The sequence below is a fragment of the Pleurodeles waltl genome, chromosome 1_2 (genome assembly GCF_031143425.1).
Source record: "Pleurodeles waltl isolate 20211129_DDA chromosome 1_2, aPleWal1.hap1.20221129, whole genome shotgun sequence".
NCBI classification, from domain to species: Eukaryota; Metazoa; Chordata; class Amphibia; order Caudata; family Salamandridae; genus Pleurodeles; species Pleurodeles waltl.
The window spans coordinates 1,039,500,562-1,039,524,887 of NC_090437.1; the positions used below are offsets into that span (position 1 = coordinate 1,039,500,562).

General features: G+C 43.8%; 1 protein-coding gene across 1 annotated transcript in view; it reads left to right on the forward strand.

Moving 5' to 3' along the window:
* ARAP2 (ArfGAP with RhoGAP domain, ankyrin repeat and PH domain 2) overlaps positions 1-24,326 on the forward strand; it is a 1,093,539-nt gene that overhangs the window by 1,001,812 nt on the left and 67,401 nt on the right. The window contains exon 31 of the mRNA XM_069202133.1: positions 8,996-9,059. Within this exon, the coding sequence (XP_069058234.1) occupies positions 8,996-9,059 (64 nt within the window). The remainder of the gene's footprint in view (positions 1-8,995; positions 9,060-24,326) is intronic.

A 24,326-nucleotide genomic window follows, 5' to 3' on the forward strand; every position in this document is an offset into this window, starting at 1 on the left:
TTTTAAGTGTGGCCATGGGACAATAAGATGCAAGAAGGGTCAGATCATGGTCGGGCATGGCCAGAAGGGATTCACACAGAGAGGGAGACAGAATCTTGGTACTTAGAGCCTCCTCATATACTTCGGCTAAGCGAGGGGCAAGAAGGGAACAGAAAGTGCTGTAATACTCAACTGGAAGACCATCTAGGGTGGGCGCTTTGTTCGTAGCCAATGTGTAGATGGCTTGTTTCATCTCTTGGATGGTTAAGGCTTAACCAATTCCTCTCAGCAAATTGGGGTGATTCTTGGGAGGAGACACCTGGTCTCGGTTGCCGAAGGATGTGGGGTTGCAACATAGACTGTGCAGTAATAACTAAAAAAAGCTTCCAGGATTGTCTGCTGGGTGTGAAAGGCGACCCCAGTGGGTGAGGTAATCTCTCTGATAAAACTGGAACAGGAGTGCTGGCAGGATTACCACCAAGCCACGAGAATGCCCGATTTGTCTCCTTCCTGGTGTGTTTTAGCCTCATACACCCTGAAACTGAAGCAGAGCATGTGGTCCAAGACTGTAGCAGGTTGAGTCTTGGCGTCAAAGAGTGCTGCCTGATTAGAAGCATCAAGCACCACTATCTCGTCTAGGTCAGAAATCAGCTATTCAGCCCTGGTAATTTCGAAATATAGCATTTTGCGGACCTTGGATATTTCTTGGATGCAGTGCCTGCATATGAGCACCTTGAAGGCGTCCCACTCAGTAGATGTGATGTGAGATGTGAGAATGATGTGAGATGCTTGAAAGGAGGGATCATCCAGTGTCTCCTTTGGCAGGTACAATGAAAGCCCCAGGGCCATAGAGCGCTCCAGGAGATGTCCACGGTGAGAGCATTGTGATCAGAATGTATGGAGCTTCAATAGTCCCATCCAGGAGACAGTCCGACGTAAAGATCCTTCTGAGACGCACATAGAGGTCATGCACCTCCGAAAATAGAGGAAAAGAGCCGCTCACCAGGATGAATAGACTGCCACACTTCGGCCAATGCCCAGCTGTTAGCCACTACCGCAGATGACAATTGCATGTGGGGAGGCACATGTGGCAATGGAGGAGGGGAGCAGTTGATGGAAATATCAAGTGGGCAGTTGTAGTCGCTGGCTGATTTCAATGGGGTTCCTGTTTTATGTGTCAGTATTTGTGTTAGTGAAAGCATGGCATAGAAAGCATCCTGCTTTGTGCTAGGGGCATATACACTGCCCAGGAGGACTCTGGAGCCGTCAAGACAGCCTTCTATAATAACAAACTGCTCTGCTTGTCCACTATGGTGTCCATCACCTGGAAAGGGATGCCAGGGTCGAGCCAGATAATGGCCTGCGTGCATATGCCGAGTTAGTGGTGGCTACAGTGTGACCTCTCCAGTGCTTATGCAGCTGCTGTAATTCTGGCAAAGTGATGTGGGTCTCTTGGAGAAAGAAGATCTATTTACTTTGACGCTCATAAGAGTAAACTGTGTAGTTTTTCCTCTCTGAGTGCACACTTCTGACATTTAGGGTGAGGTGTAGGTTATTTGCCAGGGGACCCCTATCATGGAAAGGGTAAAGTCCCCTGGAGGGTCCACAGTTGGAGTTCACCTGTCACAGGAACCAGCCTGATCCACACACAGTGCGTTACTGCCCTTGTCAAACCAGTGCAGGTAGGGGAATGCCCAAGGGTAAAGTGCAACAAAAAAGCAATCAGGACGTGCTGCAATTGCAACATATCAAAAAGTTGGAAACTAAATACCATATCTGAAGGTGTGGCTGCGACCTGGCAGGGGGAGAAAGGACAAAAGACAAAATGTAAGTGGTGAGTGGCCACCCAATTTAGCAAGTAGCTGGGCACTGGGGCCAAACAGCTGAGGGAATTCATGGTGTGGGAATGGTGGAGAGGTGGAGGGTGTGGGGGGAGTCTCAAAGACCGAGACTGGATCAGACTCTATGGTGTCAGCCATCTGGGACGTAACCTGTGGCAGAGCCTGGGAGCGAAGGCTGGGACCAAATGGGGTGATAGATTCATCATTGGTTATGAAAATGCTCATGCTTTAATCATCCTCTGAGGAGCCAGCACTGCCTCTTAATGATGCCACTGCTTGGATCGCTGCCCGTCAGTCTTCGATAAGTTGTTCCAAGAGTGTGGATGTGTGGGCCTTGGGGCAGGGAGGCCCTTCCACTTTCATGGTGTTCTTTCCGGTGCCCCATCCTTGATGGTCTGGGTAGCGTCTCCCAAGTCTGTTGTTGGTCTATCCAGTCCCACACATTGGTAGGTGCCATGAAGAAAAGGGACTTACCCTCTAAAAGAACCTTAATGTGGGCCAAAAACAGTAGGGTGTATTGTAGTCAGTGCTTCCAGAGCCTCTTTTTGGCACTCAGGAGAGATTTTAGTTGGGGAAGAGCATGACTATACAGTTTTCCAGGGTTAAGGGACGTGTTGCCTGTACATACCACAGGATGGTGTCACAGTCCATGTAGTGAAGTAGTTTGGCAGCATGGGGTGGAGTGGGGGGCCTGGAATCGGTGGCTTTGATGAGACCCTGCGTGCTCTCTCTGGAGGGAAAAAGAAAGTGAGGTCTGTGGCAGGGACAAAGGTGCAGAATCAGGTGTCCAAGGACATCAAAGGGTCACGGCCCACCAGCATGCCCACAATACGAACTTTGCTTCTCCAAGAGCAGTCCTGTGCATCCTTCGCACGCTCCTCAAGGATCGAGACTGGAGGTCTGACAATGAACGCTGTGCATCAGTCATCTGATGTTGTAGTACTGCCATCTCCTTTTCACCTTCCGCCACATGATCAGACAGCTTCCGATGGTCATCCCTAAGGAATCCAAGTTCAGCCTTCGACTCCCTGGATAGGCTGGATTTTTAGATGACTGCAAGGACTTTGTTGAGTTTGTCATCTGGAGGTGGTGGGCTGACCTGCAAATCATCTTCTATTGGGGATTTCTGACTGTCTAGCCTGTTGCCCCAATGCCTAGTGTGGAGGTGCAGGTGTTGCCCCCCTTGTTTGCCAATTGCTTTTGCCGTGGAGATAAAGCAGGGGGATGCGCTGACCACTGAAGATTTATTGGGGGAAGAGTAGGGAGCAACAGGACCACCCAGTGCACAAGCCACTACACGCCAATGAGACTTGCAGTGCTGTTGAGGTCCAGCAAGTGGGGTAAGGGAAGCACCAGTCACGGCTGCTCTGTGGGGTGTCAGTCACAGGAGGGGATATCAGCGCTGCACGCCAGAATCAAATTGAGGAACGGGAGCAAGAGATCTCCGATGTGAGATTCCCCTTCCCCCACTGTACCGCAAGGGTCCTCACCTAGGTACCAACCTACTGATCTAGCGTGGGCAGTCACCTCTCCCTCCAGAGCAGGTCATTGTGTTTGGGCTGCCAGGAGCAGAAGGAGAGGTGTCAGTGAAAGAAGGGGAGGAGGGGCCCTTCCTGTTGGCTGGTTGCTGAATGACTTTCTGGTCCAACACTCCGGGTTGACTCTCTCTGCCTCCCAATCAGGTGAGTGTGATAGTCCAGTGCATAGATGTGTGTCCCCAGGCCAACAGGGGTCCTCAAATAGCCCAGCAGAGTATGCTTCCCTCAGTCATCACAGTGGACCAGGAGCTAAGGTGTGTCACCCAGCCAGGCCACTGCTGGTGACATTGATGGATCAGTGGCTTAGGAGCCGTTAGGCTGGTGAGGTTCAGCTGGGTCCATCTCTTGGGACATTGCTGGGAGGTGATCATGGGGGGTGACCCGCCTGAGGCTAGGCGGATGCGCAGTATTGTCTTCATGTCAAGACCTGGAAGTGTACAAGTTGGTGGGAAGGAAGAGGAGTGTCCCTTCTGCTGTCTACTCTTGTCAGGACTCATGTATGGCTGTTATGCTCACTGCTGCAGGCCTTAGGTAGTACTTGCAATGGAGTAGCCTGGAATGTGAGGGTGTGGCGTGATGACGGGCATGAGTATGCGGGGCAAGGGTGCTAAATGTTTCTATGCTGGCTCTAGCTCCTCATTGCGGCCCACACGGTCACGAGCCTGTGGGTGTGGTGAGTGCTTGATGCAGTCCTCGTATAATAACCCCCAGATTGAAGACACTTCTCACAATGGAGTTGTGGCATCAGATGCCGGGGCCTCACTGTCCAGACGTCAGCTGGGCTCAATGCATGCCATGCACTGGAGTCTTCATCACCCCCCCTTCATGTGCAGAAATTGTCCTGCATTTTTTCTCTCCTCAGGGGGATGAGGCAAGGTGGGCAGTGCAAGGGCTATGCTGGCCCTGAAATGGTACAAATTGGTGAACTCCCAGATGCTAGGGTGCCCATAGGCTTGGTAGTAGAGAAGGCTGCTGTAGATGGCGAATCACTGGATCGTCACAGGGGCCATCCAGTGTGGGTGTTGGCTGGGTTTGGCTTTCACCATACATGGAGGCCTCCTCTATCTTCCCCTCATGTGTGGCTGCTGCTGTTTGGGGCTAGAAAGTGCTCTGCAGTTTCTCTCTTCTCACGGGGTCTGAAGCAAACGAGCAATGCAGAGCCTGTGCAAGCCCCAACATCGTGTTGGGCAGTGGTAGGCTGGCTGCAGGCCCTAGGGATCGGAGTTGCTGTGATGTCACCTAGGAAGCAGTTTCTATCATGAAGTCCCAGTCTAAAGTAATTTCCTACATACAGCAGTAAAGTCTCACCGAAGTCCCAGAACCATGTGGTTCACTTTTTTTGCTGATGTTGCCTTTTCTTTTCATCCTCTGGTAACTCCCCTCTTTTTTTCTTGGAACCTATATCTTATCTTCAGTGATGTTCCAATTCATCATTGTGAACCCCTGAAAGAGGTATTTTGGAAAGTAAAGTTATTTATTTAGTGCTATCTATTTGGCATAGTGTTGGGGGATTGGAAGTTCTTTTGTGTATTGACCCTTGCTTGCAGTTCACTCTTGAGGGTGTAGTTCTATTTGTGCTACAAGTTTTCATTTCTACCAGAATGTGAGTCATCCTATGATATCGCCTAGTCCAACATTTCTGGAGGATAGACAGTTACAGTTGTTGGACATCAAAAAGGCATCCATGATTCATCTGGAAATGTATGCATACCTGCATTAATTTTGATTCATTGCCTCTTCTGTTGCTTGTCACTAGGGAGGATGCCTTCCACTGCTGAATCACATTTGTACAGACATCTGTTTTATTTTGGTGGCTGTTAGAGATGGGGTTTCTAAATCGCTAGGGTATGCCCCTATCCAGGTAGAACCCACCGCTCAAGTCAGGCCAAGTAAGTTACACCTCAAAGATAACCTGTGGTCACCCCCTTGTTGCTTAGCATATAACAGTCAGGCTTATCCCCAGAGGCAATGTGTAAAGCTTTTGCAAAACCCACTCACACCAGTGACACAATAAATACACAACAAATGAGACTCCACAGAGAATTATATAAAAACAGATTACTTATATTGTAAATATATCATTAGGCCATAGATACATCAGTCATAAGTACTGTGCCTATTGTGTAATTAATTGAGTAGTACTCTTTGTTCTGACAATGCAGGTATCAACAGACATGCATAATAACCTCGGGCTGGAAATGTGGTGGGACAAGCAAAGAAGTAACAATATGAAACCATTTCATATGGTACACAAAATGCATTTACTATGGTAAAACTTGGTATACTTAAATTGAAAGGGTCAGAATCTTAAACACTGGGCAATACCAACAAAGGTAAGTGAATAACTTATCTGGCCAACCAACATGAATTAGGGTGAAACAACATGGGTTAGTGCACGCAGTACTGAAAGACAAGCTTATATGGCAATCACTAGATCCATATAATACAAATCACTTGCATACTTTAGGAGGCAGTGCATATGCTCTTATATTAGGAGTTATGCTGTAATTCTAAAAGACTTCGGTGAATTTGACACTTTACTGCACGTTCACACCATCACGCTTTGGAGGCAACACTGCGCTCCTCCCAAGACTCTTCCAGAGGATTCCCCATACTGCAAGTCAGAAAAAAATGTCTCTCATGGCAAAAGCATGTCCAGAGACCTCCCAGGTCAAGCGGACCACTGTTCTCGTGGACCTGAGAGGTGAACTGCAAGAGACTGTCAGGTTCGGGACATCCTTGCGCCCCAAAATAGGTATGACGGTAAACATACAGCCAGTCTGACTTGGGAAACTGTGGTCATGGGTGCTGTCGGGGAGGGAGCCTCGGCTAACAATGTCAAGTGAAGTCATGCCGACATATAGGAATCCCAGCTCCTAGTTCTTGCATGCCCCGCACGTCTCCGTTGTTCGGCGACTGAGGGGGGGCCAGAGCAGCATACACATTCCAGTGTCTGTGGTGTGAGCATGAACCCTGCACACCCAGTCCTAAGCAGGATCGACCACCCCCAACTAGTTTGCAAGCCTGATCGCTTTTAGAAAAAGCAGTCCAGTACACTGAGCAGCTTCCATATACAACCCCTGGAGCCTCTGCACAAGGGACTGTAGCGAGGGGAGCCAACAGCACTCTGACGGTGCTGAAGTCCTCACAAGCAGATATTAATCCTCAAGGAGCCATCCGAAACAGCACTCACCAAGCACTGTAAAGAAATAACCCGCTCCCCACACGCTAAGCGGTTCAGGAGGCCAACTATTATCTGGAAAGGAGTCTTTTTAAGGTCCCTGAGATGCCCTAATGAACAGGTGGGGCAAACCAGCTAGTCTTCGAGAACGCTGGGCCCAGGGTAGGGAGCTGCAAGCAGGCAGGCCAGCACACAACAATAACAATGGTCCAAGTGGCGGTTCCTCGTGGCAGAACGCAGGGCCTTGGTGGAACAGGGTCAGGGAGCAGCTGGCAGCAGGGTAATAGCCAGAAAAGCAATCCTGTGGGTCCTTTAGGCCAACCAGCAGGGAGCAGGGCAACAGCAGAAGAGTAGACCAGATGAGTCCTTTGCGCAGCAGTCCTTCAGACAAACATGAGGGTCAGATCCCCTGTACTTATGCTAAAAAATGTCTTTGCTGTAAGGGGTGACTTCAAAGGAACCCTTTCAAGTGTAACACAAACCTCTTTCAACTCAGCCCTGGCTCCAGACATCAGAAAAGTGTAAAGAAGTCCTTTGTGTGAGGGCAGGACACAACGTATTGACATGTAAGGTGTGAACAACCTCTCCCAGACCAGGAAGGCTGTCAGTAGGCAGATGCCTCTCCTTTCACACCCTATCCTCCCTGTGTTGTGGCTGTCTGGAAAGTATGCATGAAGTGTAGCTGTCACTCTGCCCTAGACGTGGATTGGAGTCAGACTGAAAAACACATAGAGTTGTAAGCACAGCGAAATAACTCACTTTCTAAAAGTGGCTTTTCTAGAATACTAATGTAAAATCCACTACACCAGTAAACAGGAATGCTTACTACCATTCCAAACATGCCAAAGCTACTCCTTTCAGATCAGAAATTGCCACTTAAAAGAATATAAGAGAAGCCTCAATGCGGAGCATCTCTCACAGTAGTGAAAAATGAAATAGTTTGTCACTACCAGGGCATTTAAAACATAAAAGGGCATGTCCACCTTTTACATACACAGCACTCTGCCCATAGGGCTATCTAGGGCCTACCTTAGGGGTGACTTAGGTGTAGTAAAAAAGGGGTTTAGACCATGGCAAATGGTTTGAAATGCCAAGTCAATGTGGCAGTAAACTGCGCATGCAGTCCCTGAGACAGGCTTGGAAGACTACTTCTGTGGGTGGCTCAATCAATGTTGTAGGCCTACTAGTAGCATTTAATTTACAGGCCTGGGTATATGGTATACCACTTTACAAGGGACTTACAGGTAAATTAATAGTCTGAACAGGTGTAAGCCAATCATACCAAGTTTTAAGGGAGAGCGCACAGGCACATTAGCACTGATTAGCGGTGGTAAAGTGCCCAGAGTCCAAAAGCCAACAAAGAGAAGGCCGGAACAATTGGAGGAGGAAGGCAAAAAGTTTACAGATAACCCTGAAGAATGGGCAATTTTCAACAGTGGCTTACATACAAAAGAAGACTCCATTTCCTGAATGTATCTGTAACAAATTAACCAGCGGGCTCGGGAATTTGTGTTCGTTTTGTAAAAGGGCTTCCTCTCTCTGATGATTGTTGAGCTACTATAAAGCTCTCTGTGTACTTTGCAAAGAACTACAAGCTACTACCTGAAAAGTCCTTAAGTGGGTTAGCGTAATTCATTCTCAGATTGGTTTTCCTCAATTCATTTGCTAGTGCTGTCTAATGAAAACCTTTTTGCTCAAGTACTCCAGCTATGGTTCATTGCTGTAAACATGTTCATGATAATATAACAGAGAGCAAGAGAGAGAGAGAGATTACATTTGTAATGTTCTTATTATAACCCCGGGATCCTAATTGAGGCAGTGGAAGTACCTATTTCAAGAGGTGTCTCACCTTTATTAGATTAAAAGTAGATCTCGGTGTAATGAAGATTACTGGTAAGTAATAAGGATGTTTCCTACAAGTGGATATTTGATTCACTTTTGCTTTATGTGCCTAAAACCTACTTCTTTTTACACTGTGCCTAAGTGACTGACAGTCGTATAATTCCAACCCACTCCCAAAACATTCATAAAAAGAAAATACATATATGTATATGTTTGTCGCAAATACAATCTAGGTGTACGCTTTTTCAGTACTTATCAAGTGTTTGGTCCTCACAGTCTGTCTGTGTTCGTAAGTTGTGGTTTGTGGGCAGCAGGAGACCTACGACTTTTAAATGCCCACGGAAAGCATTGATCACAGAGAATTAAGGGCAATGTATTCAGTCTGGCAATTTGTAAGATATCAAAATAGTTTAGCAACCACTTAGGTTTGTAATAATAAAGGATCTTTGCTGCACCGCCCATTAACCTTTATGTATAGTTATCAAAGCATTTCATATACAATATGAATTATAACCTCTTAATTTTTAGGGTAGAAATCAGCAGCAATGTACATTGTTTGATATAGAAAACAGACCGGCAATTAATCATCGTTGTTGTACTTTGCTTTGCTGCAGGCGTCTAAGTTGTGATGAGCAGGATATACAGATGGAGTGGTTCACAAGGATTCTAATGGCGCAAGTAAGGTTTTCCTCACATTAATGAAATAGAGGGCTTTACAATGTATTTAATAATTTTATGTGCCTCAATTTATATAAATAATGATTGTGAAAAGTATGAAGAACAGTACTGAATTCCAAGATACCTTGTTGCGCACATGTCAAGATACAGGACTTACCCCTACCATCACTTACTTTAAATTAGAGCTGGATTTGTACAGCAGGCCCCAGCAGTAACTGAATTGCTATAAGTGTATTGGAATTTAGAGAAAAGGCTACGCTGAAATAAAAGGGGCAAAATACAATGTTTTGGTGAGACTGTTGCAAGCTGTGCTTTCCAAAATGTTTTTACCAATAACACATAACTGTGAATTATTCTTATAAAGTAGGCCACAGGCATTTCTACTCTGTTATTCATAATTCATTCGATGAGCAGTTGTTACCAGTGATCACTTCTCAGTTTTGAAATGCACTGTAAATTTACAATAAGGCTATTTGTGCTTGTAAATGGATTGATTTGCATCAGTCGCTGCTGTGTGGCAGGCGTTTGGTTGTGTGCAGTGGGGTTTAACTGTAGGGCCTCTCCTACGGCCAGCCACTTGCCCAACTGTTTGCGCATGGCCAACCCAAGCAGATCATGGCCTTCAGCTGTGCCCAAAGGGGGTTTGCCACACGGCCTAGATCTCAGCCATGGCCTATGCCTAACTCTCCACAGGCCTCTGTGGGAGCACAACCTGTCATAGGGGCAGTTTGTGGATGTTAGGTATTTCCAAAACTGTTGCTGGTATATTTCCATCATAAAACAAATAGGGCTGGGGATGAGGAGGTACAAACCCTAAATTGGGTTAGGAAGAGGGGAAGGAGTCCTTCTGTGGGCTGGATGGGGAAGGTAATAGATTTCAGTGTAGAAACAAAACAAGTATAAAAGTGCAAATAAGCGTTATTTGAAAAAGTGCTGTTGTCGAAATATTCACTAGTGTTCTTTACACATCTGAGAAAAATGATGTTGGTGCTCAGTAATCTTATAAAGCTGTAGCCGTCGTGCAATTTACTATGAGTACTATTGGGATTATTTGTGAATTCTATGAAAGTTAGTAATTTACTCAGTGCTGTTAGATCCCCCATGACTTTCTTTGTGATTCAGGCCCCATGCTGAGAAGAAATAAAGTATACTCTGCATAACTGATGTGACTGCAACAAACACTGCAGTCTATGTGAGAACCCATAATGGTATATTCTGTTTGTGCACTAATAAACCTGTGCAACCCTAATAGGAGAAATACATTTTCTTTCTACCAAATCGGAAAGTGGTTTATCAATGTAGCAAGTCAAGGGCTAAAAGCATAGCAATCTGTAAGTTGGATAACATCCCACATAACTGTGATTTTGTAAGTGCATTGAATAGCCGTTAATTATCATTCAAAAAATGCAGAGAACTCCTTTATTTCATTGCTTGTTGGTTATCTTGATTACTGACAGGACAGAGGAACTCGGGGGGCATGTAGTGTAGTGTGTCTGTACTCCTAAATTCTACAGCTCAGTGGCTTGTCCATGAGTTAGGTGGATCGGGATGGTGTTAACCTCAGTTTCATGAGTCAATATGCCCCAGAGATAAAGACCAAAACAGCATTTCAAAATGCAGTCAAAAAAAGAAAAGACTGCTTCAAAATGAGTTTTAAAGTAAAATTTAGGGAATACATAGGGGAAGAATACAGAAATAGAGTGCAGATGCAGCAAATCCCATTTAAATGCATGAAATCATTGTCATGAAATAATTAGTAATAAGAACAAGTGCAGAATAATAGGCAGAATTAATACTAGGCTAAACCCCAAATGTGCCACAAAATTAGTAAGAAATGGGGCAGCAACACTATCAGAGACCTAAATTCCCTGAACTATTCACAATAAACTGTTTATATAGCCATTTACTTCTCCATTGACACTCATTAGAACTACAAAGTCTCTGTGCTGCTGAGGTAAGAATTACATTTTCAACAAATCAAATTATAGATGTATGTGAGATTTTTAAAATTGTCACATAATCTTAACATTTTGGCACTAGCCCAAAACATGAATATTGATTCTGCTCCTCTAACCTCTGTCATCTGGAGATGTCAGAACAAACTAGTTACATAAACAACAGTATTTCATTCATTCAGAATGGTTTACCGCTTACAAGCAGGAAGACCTATAAAACGTGTTAGTGTGCCTTCGAACTTAGTGGCATTCAGGAAAAAAAACAGATCCACATCTTGCATGAGTTTGTACAGCAGAAAGTAAAAAGATGAGCAAATGTGATGCTTTGACTTCCCTTTTTAAGAAAAGATAATTGAGGCCTAAGTGAGGCCCAGTTAGCACAAGTCAGGAAAGCACTTTAGCAAGTCATAGCAAATTTGTTCCAACTGCATTAGCTGTATTTCAGTAGACACATGTGAATTCAAGGATAGAATAATTACTCTGCAGACCATTACTAAAACAGATTTTGAAAAACATGCATAAAGTATTATTAGTAGTTTTCTGTAGAGTAGGATACGTTGGGCTGCAAGAACAAGCAAAGTGGGAGAGCTGTATGGTAACCAATAGTTGTCAGGTTACAGCTCCTATGTCTCATCTTGACAGTGGCTTTTGGCCAGGTGTGCAGACGTGAAGTGGTGGCAACACTTACACTGGTTGTTCGTGGAAAGCTGTGTTGTGAGCTCCTTACTTATTTTCAAAATATAATACATTTTCCCCAAAATTATCAACTTGTTAGCTTCTGAAACTATACCCATGTTTCTGTTGTGTATAAGCTTTTCTCTTAATATAAGAATAATAAAATGCCCACCTGATTTTCTTGAAAAACACTATTTGGTCTCTAAATATAAGGTTTTATCTACAGTATAGCAAATTAACATATATCCCTACAAATCATGTATAAAGATTGCATTTTGACCTTTTCCACAGAGACAGACACACGCACACACACACACAGGCACACCAACTGTGCCCCCCCCCAAACGTATATAAAAATGCAGACTCAGCCGAGGGAAGACTTGTTTGCTGGTTCCTGTTTACTTTAGAACATACATTAAATTATATGTTACAGAGACCAATTATCTATATATATATATATATATATATATATATATATATATATATATATATATATATATATATATATCCTAGTGTCTGTCGCCACTAGGTAGTTATAGTTAGGACCTAGTTTCTGCAGAAAAAGCAGTTTTTTGCTTACCTATATCTTTGGTGCAACTTGACGAATCTTCATAAAATTTCCCCAAACTTTGACAGTCACATGAGCTGCTGTCTAGAAAGTTTCAGGGTGATCCGTCAAGCGGGTGCGAGATAAAGGAGGGGGTGATATTTAGAGTGTTTCCAATGTTAATTGCCATTGGAAAAATTAAACAGTAATCACCCAAAAACCACTGTATGGAATTACACAAAATTTGGCAGAAAGGTAGCTCTTGGTCCAGAAAGAGCCCTTTTTGTTATTTGGTGTAAATCTGTTTAGTAGTTTTTGAGAAATTTAAGGAAGTCCAAATTTGTATATCTAGGGATGCGGGTGATTCGCGACCCCTCCCGATCTCGTGCTAAGATCTGACTTGCCGCCAACACTTCAGCAAGGAAGTGTTGCCAGCCATGTTGGGACTCGGCTTCAGCCGAGCCCAGAGAGAAATAATAAAAAAATACAAAAGGGGTCAGGGTATGAACACCCTTCCCTCTTAGGTCTGGTGCTGGGTTCTCAAAGGGACCCCCGAGCCTAAAAGGCATTTTTTAAAAAGAATTTTGGGCAGAATGGCAATGGGTTCACGAATCTGCAGTCATTTTTTTTTTTTTTTTTTTTTTAAAGCGCATGCTTCCGCGTTGGTTTTTAAATGAGCCCCCGAGTTGGCCAGGTGTGCACTGTTATCTTTTTAATAGGGAAGGGGTGGGGTACTGCCCCCTCCCACTGCCCTGGGGACCACAACCTCCCTAGAGCGATTAATGTGATTTATGTGGGGGGACCCGCAGGCCCCCACGCGCCAGGCACCACCTTCTCCCCAGGGCAAAACAGTGAATTGTGTGGGGGAAGCCCATCAGCATCTCCCACAACCCCAGGGACCACCACCTCCCCAGGGCTTCATTTTATTGACTTGTGGGCTGGCCAAGTGGCCCCTTAGCCACCCCAGGGAGTACCACATCTGCAGGGCATTATAAATATTGTTCACAGGGGGACCACATGGTCCTGCAATAGTCCTGGGGATCACCACCTCCCTGGGGCATTCCAAATATTGTGTGTGGAGGGCTGCCCTCCTCCCTCAGACAGCCACCAGGACCACCACCTCCCCAGGACTATATAGAAAGTAATGTTTCAGATCACCTTAGCCCTGCAAACAGGTTTGGAACAGAAATTAAAGGTTTGCTTCAGCAGCCATGGAGCTGCTGCTTGAAGCAGCTCCTTGGTTGCTGAACCAGTGGGACCGCGTGGAAGGCCTTGAGGCTTCCCCTGCGATCCCAAATAGCTGATAAGGGCTTGTTATAAAATAACAAAACCAATTAAAATAAACTTGTAGTGACCGTGAGGGAGCCTGAGTGTTGGCACTGCATTGCCAAATCCTATCAGGAATTGTGACTTACACCTTGTAATTTAGGAGAACGCCAGTAATACGCGATGGGTAAATCATATATTATCACTTAAAAGTGTTAAGAGAACTGGGCTGTAACTAGAGTTGGTGGAGATGTATTTGGCCAGGCTACATAGCCACACAAACTCTTATAATAATTAACAGCAACTACAAATTCATACTTATCACTCTGAATTATCAGCTTTAAGAATCAAAAACTGTTGGCATACTCAATGATTGTTTTTGGAGGAACCATTGACTCTGAAGCTACCCTCACTGAATTTTGAAAAATTGGAGCATTTTAAAGCAAACGTTTCACATAAATTTGCTAAAATGTCACTCAATAAATATACAAGTCCTTTCATGATGTGCCAAGCCAGTGAAATCTGATGATACCCAGGATTTGTGCCACTTTTTCTCAAAATATTTAATGGTTGACCCTACATACCAAAAATAACCTCCATTGTGCCAGGGCCAGAGTTTTGTCATGGGTTAACATCATATGCCATAGGTGTCCCCATATGGCAACAATGACATTTAATATACCAGTCACAGAATTTTGCTGCTAATGCCTGACATAAACCATGGTTAGCCCTTATTTCAAAGTTTACTCCGTAGCATGTTAGGGACAGTTTTTTGTTAAGGTTGTACCCCTCCTCTAGTCAACGGCTGTCCTCCATTGTGCCAATAATCACCTCCGATAAACCAGTACCGGCATTTTGCCATGGGTACTCATTAGGCCAAAAATTAGCTTAAATATGTGAATTGTAGCATTTTTTGCTGGGTGCCCCATGCCACAAAAAGACCCCAGTATACCAGTGCCAACCTTTTGTTATGGAGGCCCAATATGTGAGGCTGTACCCCTATTATGTCAGCGACAGTATTTTGTCACAGTTCCCAGTTATGTTAAGAATTAGCTACAGTATGCCCACACTGTGCCAGTATTTTACCACAGGTGCCTCTAGAAGCCTAGAATTACCTTCAGTATGCTAGATCCAAAGGGAAACTTACAAGTTTAACACCACTCACTTGTTCTCACTCATTCGCTGTCACTCTCACTCATTGTTATACTATTTCACTCGTACTTACTAATACTCACTGACAATCAATCCCATTTATTCTCACTCACTAGCTGTCTCTGCCTGTCACTGTCGCTCCCACACACATGCTCACATACAGACAGACACTTAAACCTAAACACTCCCTTGGTCCCACAAACACCCTCCCACCAGCAGACATTCGCACATACCTTTAAAACATTTTTCACTTATCTCAACTGCCAGAAAACACCCCATTCAATCTCCTGATGTTCTATTGTCCATTATACTAATAGCAAATAATATACAATTAATCACTGTCAGCATACTAAACATGGGTCAAATAGAATGATGGGGCAGTCCTTTTGATCTTGGCAATGATTTTGCCAGCTCTTAGGCTAGGGGTTGCAAAGACAGTACCAGAGGTCGCAAAGGGCAAGCCAGGGGTCGCAGGTCTGAACCCTGCTGACTTCTAAATTACATCCATGGGTCACAAACACTTGCGGATGATGCAATATTATGTTACAGTAAATCCCTTCATAAATGTATTTCATGCTTTGTGAATCACAAAATAGGATTTTAAATTTAGTTGCACATGTCTTAGAAACACAAATGTATTGGAGAATCCACCCTATGGAAATTTGTGCATTTCTATTCAACCATCATAGTTTGAAGAAAACATTAGTTCATGGAATGTACTCATGTAGTTTAAGAGCACTACTGTACACCTCTAGCTGGTCCAGATTGCATTCAGCCTATGTTGAGGTGGTTATTTTCCTTTGTCTCTTGGCCTCAGTGAATAGGCTTGCTACACTAGTACCTAACTCTTCTGAAAGTAATTACTTTCTTCTGCTATTTTCAGGATGGGAAGAATAACGAAAAACCAGCATTCATACCACTAAACCAGTCCTGTGGTTCCCCGCTCTATTTACATTTTATGGAACTACTATGCTACCAGTGGCAATCCCTGATCTGATGGCCTTTGAACCACAGGACCTCTGGGCACCGTCAGTCATTTCCCTGCAAGTGTCCGTCATGCAATAAATTACGGGCATGGGCACAGAAATGTTAAATGGCCCCCCACGTGCAGGATAAAAGTGTCCTACATGTATGAGGCATTTGGTCAGGAGGAAAAAAAATCTGGCTTTAGGAGGATGTTTTCTTAGATCAAAAATACTTTGCCAAGCTGGCACTTTAAAAATGTGGGCTGTTCATCAAACTTTGCTTCTTTGAAGGGTGCTGCCATAATGTAGGCACCTTTTATAGCAGAGTGGTCCTCATCAGGCAGGCAAGATTCACTGTCAGGGAGATGGAGGTGTCAGAATATGGCTGACAGCCATCTGCCATGGTGGCAGAGGTACTACCCTCCGACATCCTGGTAGAATGGTAGGATACCTGCTGAGGCCTAAATAAGACTGTAAATGTAAAAAACCAAACCTGTGTGGGGTTTGACAATGATATTTTCATTTATTACGTTATGGGCGTGTGCTTAATGCCTACTGATGAAATGACATGGAAATTACATCAAATATTTGTCTCTACTGAACATTGGTATTTGTATGTGTAAGGTTAGTAGAGAGTTTGTTCATTTTAGAAATTATTAGTTGGAAACTTTATTTTGTGTTTGATATGTACAGATTGGTGCACTCATGGTTTGTCCATGTTCAGATTGGATGGTGAAATTATAATTTTCTGGGTGGTCTAAGGTGCTTTCCATATATGTAACACAATCCGGGGAAATAATTGTGATGCAGTATTGAGGGTTTGATGGTATGCAAAATTTATTCTGGTTTATCGGAGTGGTTATAAGGTATATGTTGGTGTTTTGAAGACAGTGCTGTTGGTTGGCTAGCGCTTTGCCAACTTTGGTCCTGATTGCAAGGAAATGAACTTATGTGAGGGGATAAAGTGTGGCTGGAAATCCAGTGTGCAAACTTACCCCTGCACATAAATCCGGCTGTAACAAATTAATCATTTTGAAAAGGGGAATAAATGGTTGTTAGACCTGACCGCCTTAGGATGGTCTTCCCCAAAGTTTTGCCTGCCTCCCCCCATTTTTCTGATGTAGTGTTTGCTGATTTTAGGACTCTGATGACCAGTGCTAAAGTGTTTTGTGCTCTCTCCCCTAAATATGGTAATATTGGCCCCTTCCCAAGTTGCATATTTAATGCACTTGTAAATCCCTAGTAAAGTGCACTACATGTGCATACAGGGCCTGTAAATTCAATGCTACTAGTGGGCCTGCAGCACTGCACCCACCCCCATAAATAGCCCCTTAAGGTTTAGCCACACCATGCTTCCTATCATTTGACTTGTAATGATAAATCCTCTTTACTAGTACCGTCGGATTTCACATTACTATTTTAGAAAGTGAGCATTTCTCCTCTATTACTGTTCTATGTGCCTTACAGCCTGTCTCCAGTACACATCTGGTCTGGGCTGGGTGACAGCTACCTTTGTGCAGTTCATCCAGACAGCCACAGACACAGGACACTCAACTGCATCTGCATTCATCTGCATACAGATGGGTCTTCCTGGGCAGGAAGGGTGGTGGGACTCACACATACACTTCACAGGATAGTGGCCTGACTTGACACAAAGGACTGATAGCCCCCACAGGCAGCCTGGCAGACAGGACTGGGCTGAAAGGGGACCTGGAGCACTTAAACGCCACTTTTTGAAGTCTCCCCCACTTCAGAGGCACTTTTGGGTACAAGTACTGGGTCTGTGAGCCCCTCAAATAGACAGTTCTGGACCTGGAACTAAACCTCAGTCAGAAGAACTGCTGTTCTCCTCAAAGGAGTCAACAGGACTGCTTTTCTGGAAGGACTGCTTTTCTACTTGTTGCCCTGCTGCCTGCTGCTATCTGAGCCTGCTGAAAGGACACTGCCTTCCCGCCTGAGTGATCTCCAAGGGTATGCTGGCTTGGCCTCATCTCCTGCAGTCTCAGGGACATCCAAGACTGCCTACAACTGTTGCAGCTGGATTCTGCTCTCTGTGAGTGTCACCCTTACCTGAGATGTCCCCTTCAAATTATGGGCCTCAGAAGTGGGTTCTGCAGCTACTTTCTGAAAAAAGTGATGCATCGCCTTCAGCGTAGGAGAAAAATTGATGCATCGCTCACTGATGCTGACGAAGCGGCTGCTTGACGATAGCAGATTCACAGCCTTTGTGGCTGGCCGATGATGCTCTTCATGGCCTGAAGACAACGCATCTCATTCCCTTCAATAGAGCCCAACAACGAGGCAGTGACTTGACTGTATGGAAAATACTGATGCATCATACCCTCAGCCTGGACGCTTTGCTCCAACACAGGTACTGTTTCAGCAGAACTTGTGTGGGTTCTGCAGCTGGCTTACCCTCCATTAGGGTCAGCCTGAACTTTGGATTTGCACAAGTTCTTCACAGCCAGAAGTAACCTTTTGACTGCTAGTGACTTCTAAGTACTGTTTTCACAGTTAATCTTTAAAGATTCATATCTCTACTTCCACTGGATGGACGTTTGTCGTTTTGGTCTCGTTTTATTCAGATAAATAGTCTCTATTTTTCAAACCTGGTGTGGAGTCTTTTTGTGGTATTTTCACTGTGTTAATGTATGAGTTATTGCACAAATACTTCACACATGGCCTTCTAAGTTAAGCCTGCCTGTTCTGTGCAAAGCTACCAGAGGGTGAGCACAGGATAATTTAGGTTCGGTTATGACTTACCCTGACTAGGATTGTGGTACTACTTGGAGAGGGTGCGTACCTCTGCCAACTACAGACCCAATACCTATCAATGGTTTAACCCAGTTTTTCTACAAGAATCTCTGCTTGAAATGACCAATTGTGAGGAGAATAACATCCATGTTTACAATCTGCTTTTGGCAGTTGGTAAATGGAAGTGCAAGTAAGTACAGATGAGGAGTGCAGGTAAAGAGTGGCAGATTGAGTGGGATGATGTGTCCCATCAGGGAGTGCCTTACAAGTTCTCCAGTGCACCACAAAGGTGTCAGGCAGTTGCCAGGGATGGGGCCAGTTTGTTGTTGCAGCAGGACCCCACAGCAATGTTTGGGCTGGTAGTATTGGGTCCAGTGTTCCTGGACTGTGAAAATTCTTGTGCAGAATCATCAGGCTTATTATATTTGGGTGGAGAGGTATCACACCCAGTAATACTACTGCGGACAACTTAAATCAGGACCTAGATGCCTTGGTGCCTACCATAGTTATAAGATCTGCCCAGGTTGTGCTGTCAGAGAAAAAACACATTTTTACAACAGTGGTGTTTCTTGATATAGTAGAGGATGGCTGCATATATATGAAACCAGTATCCAAGATTATGGGAAGTATATTTGGTGACAAAGGACTATCTAAACAGAGCTGAGTGAGTGGAAGTGTAGTGTGTCTTGGGTCTGGGTGGTAAGCGCCTGATATTATGTATACTGTAATCCAGAGCTGCTGTATATTCCTCTCTATAAATAGGCACAATCTCTTGACTTGTAGTCATTAGTCCTATAGGAGAAAATCAGATAGTGTTTGTTAAGAGCATTATTCCTAATTCTTGGAGCTCTATAATTTGTCAAAAATGGAGCAAGATAGCTGTCCTCGGGACCACTATTAGAATAGTAACAGATGATAGTTTTCATCAGCAAGTTGAATTGCAAGGCAGTGTGTGGGTCAGAGCATAGAAATAATAGAGTGTGGTGCACTGCAGCATTGGGGTTACTGATGATGAGTGGTATTCACAGTACTAAAGTAGCGGGTGGTTCTAAAGTGCACTACTGGGGTGCATTGACCATGCTTCAATGAGAGACAATAAGCACTGGGGATAATCATGTAAACAACTTTTGAGTGAGAGTTATTGTTTTTTGTTAGTGGTATTGTAAGGATAATGCAACAGACACCTTTTGGAAATATTTTAATTGCAGCATTCAAATATGTTGCCTCCAAATTGTTAAGTGTTGCTAGCAATGTTTCAATAAAGACCTTTTATAAAATACCTGGGACACCATTTAACACCAACAAATTTAATTATCGCTGTCTCAGAACCTTTGTTGCAATGCCACATATAAAGTGCAAATGCAAAAAAACAGTCAACCAAATCTTTTTGTGATGTTAAACTCCGATTTCAACAAAACCATAGACAGGCAGCTAAAAATATCCACCAAATGGTGGGTGCAAAAAGTTTAAATCTGCCGGGAAAATACAAAGATTTCTGAGTTATGAGGTTTAATCAAATTGCTATACTTTGTACATTTGAAGCCTACTAATAATTGAATATGTCATTACAAATAGTCTCTCATCATGGTGTCCTTAAAAAGCAAACAAATATGTGGCAATTAGGGAAGAAGAGATCAAAACACCATTCAGATGCAGCGTGTTAACATGAAAAAGGGAAACATGAAGGTGAGTCTCCTTAATTGGCTAACATTCACCCTGACCCCAATGTTTACTTTAAATACCTTAAGAATAAAATTAATACATGTTATTTATGAGCACATATTAGATGTTATGCATGCTGCTGACAGTATGGGTTTGTAAATGAAACATTTTAAAAGGCATGCTGGCTTTTATGTTTATTTAAGCTGCATTTACCTTGAACTTTCCCTTTGTTCAGGCCTTGCTATTCCTGGTTCCCTACACAACTGAAACTCAGCTGGGCCTGAAATCTGCAAACTGCAGGAAAAGAAAAAACAGTTTCAAGTAGCCTCAGACTAAAACATTATATTTGTTACAAAAATGAAACTGGAAAAGGTTTCTGATGAACTAGCACTATCCCCAGTGTTGTTTTTAAGCATTTTCTTTCTGTATTCGAAAATGAAACCAGAAAGGTTTTCTGATGAATGGTATAATCCTTTCCCCAAGTACAGATTTATGGCCTAAGTAAAGGCCCTTTTCTTCCCCAAACCACCAGAGCTTTCAGCAGAGGCCTGTGCAACCAGAAAGGCACTTAATTAAATCAAACAAAATGCTATACAGCCTTGAATTCACAGGAATCAAATGCAGCCCTCTCTCTTAACTCTGATTGGCTGCTGCCAACAAATCAGTGTGAGGGGTGTTTCACAACACTAAACATGTGTTAGTATGACTGAGGGATGAGGAATAAGGAGTAGGGATGATGGATGAGCTATGAGAATTATGGATGAAGAGTAGGGATGGTGGATGAGGAGCAGTGATTATAGAAGATGGATGTGAAGTAGGGGTAATGGATAGGAAGTAGGGATGGGAAGTAAGAATGATGGGTGAGAAGTATGGATGAGAAGGAGGGATGAGGAGTAGGAATGAATAGGAGAAGTGGGGATTATGGATGAAAAGTAGGGATGATGGATGGGTAGTGGGGATGAGAAGCAGGGAAGATGGATAAGAAGTATGCATAAGAAAAAGAGATATGGGTTGAGAAGCAGGGATGACAGATGAGAAGTAGGGATGACAAAGAAAGATGAGGGATCAGAAGTAGGGATGATTACAAAGAAGTAGGATGATAGATGAAAACTGGGGATGATGGATGAGACGAAAAGATGATCGATGAAAAGTAGGGATGAGATGTAGAGATGATGGAAGAGAAGTAGGGATGGATGAGAAGTAAGGTCGATGGAGGAGAAGTAAGGATAAAAAGCAGGGATGAAATATAAGAAGTAAGGATGATGGAAGAGAATTAGGGATGATGAAAGAGATTTAGGAATGATGAATGAGAAGTAGGGCTGTGAAGAAAGGATGACATGTGGGGATGACAAATAGGGATGATGCATAAGAAGCAGGGATGAGATGTAGGGATGATGGATATAAAACAGGGATGAGAAGTGGGGATGAGGAGTGTGGAATGAGAATGTCCTGAAATGGATACTGTATATATTAGTTATATCACATCAGGCATAGAGCCAGACATTTTCCAGTCTCACTGATTTCTTAAGGCTCGTTTTGCATGCAGGTAATCTAACATGCTAGTGACTGAAGCATGCATCCTTACCTTGTTAGTAGGTGCCACTTGATTAAGAACTCTCAATGCTTAGGTTGGCAAAAAATTAACCCAGCATATGCTGTGGAATTCTGAAAGTTGCCAAAAACATCTGGTTTTACATTTGTGATTGTCTGTGTTTCCCCAATCCATATTTCCAAATATAATCCCCTTTAGTGTTTAGATCTGGGTAGAGCCAGCATTACTTTTGTCACAGGAGCTTCTGTAATAAATTTTTAATGGCTTGTAAGGGTAGGAAGTGCTATATAAATGCAATTTATACCAGGAGAAAGATAAGCCATCAGTGCCTGTTTGTTGTTGGAGGTGCCATGCTGATATTGATTGGGACATATTTGTCAGACATGCTGTCATTGGTTGAATGTAGCTGTCAGCTATCGCATGAGTTTTTCCACCTTATCAATACACAGGTGTTTCATTTGTACAGTTGTGTGAGTCCGCCTATGAAGGGATGAGCACAGTATTGCAAAGAAGTCAATTTCTAGAACTGTGAAAATGGTGAGGTTGGACACAACAACATGTCTTCTGAACACTAGCCCTCCCTGTAGGGTTTCAGACCTGTCAATCTGCACCAGCATATGTACCTTCATTTGACTCATGTTCTGTGCCTGAGTGAGGAGCATGCTCAGTTTTTCTGTCTCCTGAGCTACTTGGCTTTCTAGGTATGAGCTGCAGAAAAACACCATTATTTGCATGTGGCCTCCTGAGGGAGGAACTGAACCAAAGTTAAACGTACACTAGGAACCAGTCCCAGAGCTGTGGAGTTGAAAGTAAAAACAAAAACCCTTTGCTTCAGGAAAACTGGTGAAAGATTTGTGTTTCATATGTGTGTGATCATTGTGTCGTCCCGTAGCATATCTCTGCCACTAATTCTTTGCTCACCTTAAACAACCATTGCATTACACCCCATATCTGTCTTATGCCTTAGCCTGGGGCTATGGTGTTAATACACAGCATATTGGTGGTAATTCATGGATTAATGTGTACAATATTGGTAGGTGGTTCCAATTGCTACCACATTGCTGAACCTTGCACAAAAGGATTATTCTTGGTATACCTTGTACACCCGAAGAATCAGAGAACCTACTTCTGGCATAATGTTGGTTCTAGAATAAATGGTGATGATTCTTGTGAGCATCAGTTGTATGATGGTGCCTTGGTCTTTCATAATACTTCACCAGACATGTTATTGTTAATCCTTGGTATATTTTTCAATCAATCTTAATTTGTTTTTACAAAATAGGAGAGGCAATTCAATACCCAATTCTCAAATAAAATGACAGTTTAACAAAACAATTCAAAGGACTCTTTTGAGAATAAATGACACAGTCTGCAAAATACCTATAGTACACCTGACCAAGACCATAGGGAACAGGAAACGATAAGGCAAGCCTGAATTAAGTAACCCCCTGAATTAAGTAACCCAGAATTCCAGGCCACAGTAGGAGCAGCATCCTGTGTCTGTCCTTATAGTAAGGAAATCGGCAGGGGCGGCTGCTCCGCTAGGGCAGAGGAGCGTCGCCCTCCCCCCCACCAGCAACAGGAGCAGCAAAACTTTTATAGAAAAAACATAATAAACTCAGTTCATTATGTTGTTTCTATAGAACTGGGTGGGCCACAGGTGTGACATGAACGGAGGGGGAGAGCACAGCTCTCCCCCTCAGTGCATCAGTGTGTTTGGCCGGTCATCTTGGGCCAGCCAAACATACATGCGGTCGGGCTGGAGAGAGCATACATATGCTCCCAATCTGCCTAGGAGTGCCCTGGCTGGGCACTCCGAGCCAATCCTAATGCTGCTTTGAGCAGCATCAGGATTGGCCGCAGGGCAGTCTGGGAGCCTGTGCCTGCAGCCTGTAAAGATGGAGCAGAGCGGATGGAGCGGCGTGGGGAAAAAGGTAAATTTTATTTTTATTGATTTTATTATTTGTTATTCTTTTTCTGGGTCCCCCTGCCACACACCACCCCCCCCCCCTTTCCCTCCCACGAGCTGCGGCTGAAAATCAGTCGGCTATTAGAGATAATGCTTTTACTCATGAAAGATGATTATGTGATGTTGGCTCGAGCTTAAGTACGAACATCATCCATTTTTCACCAAACATGTGAGTACACCTCTAATGTTTCTCTACAGTGTAAGTAATTTTCAGCCATGACCTACTTGTGAGTTTCTACCTCTGTAGGTTTGGTGCAGAGCCTGACTGCTAATTCATAGGAATGGCTGTTCTGGCCTTCAGTAAGGCCAGGTCAGTTAATCTACATTGAAACGTGACATCATGCTGAAATACATACTTTACTACTACAAGGAACACTGCTACAGGTTAGTGTCTGCAGATGCTCCACTGCCACACACCTGAATGGCTGTGCTGCCCCAGACCATGTGGGCCGCCACTGAGAAGTCCATATGTCTGTTTTTCTAAAGATGATGATCGAGGTGTTCAACCAAAAATAATTATACTTCATCCAGGTGGCTATAATGACCAAACAGGACTGGGCAGTGTTAGATATGGCATCCTTGGTGTGATTATCCCCTAACCTTTGGCCTTCAATCCTCCCATTTTTTTGACCTTGTTTTTGTTGGCTTTAGGAGTCTGCACACCTTACCACTGCTAACGTGTTTGTGCTCTTTCCTTAAAGCACGATAGGATTGGCTTACACCCAATTGGCCTATTTAATTTACTTGGAATTCCCTGGTAAAATGGCACT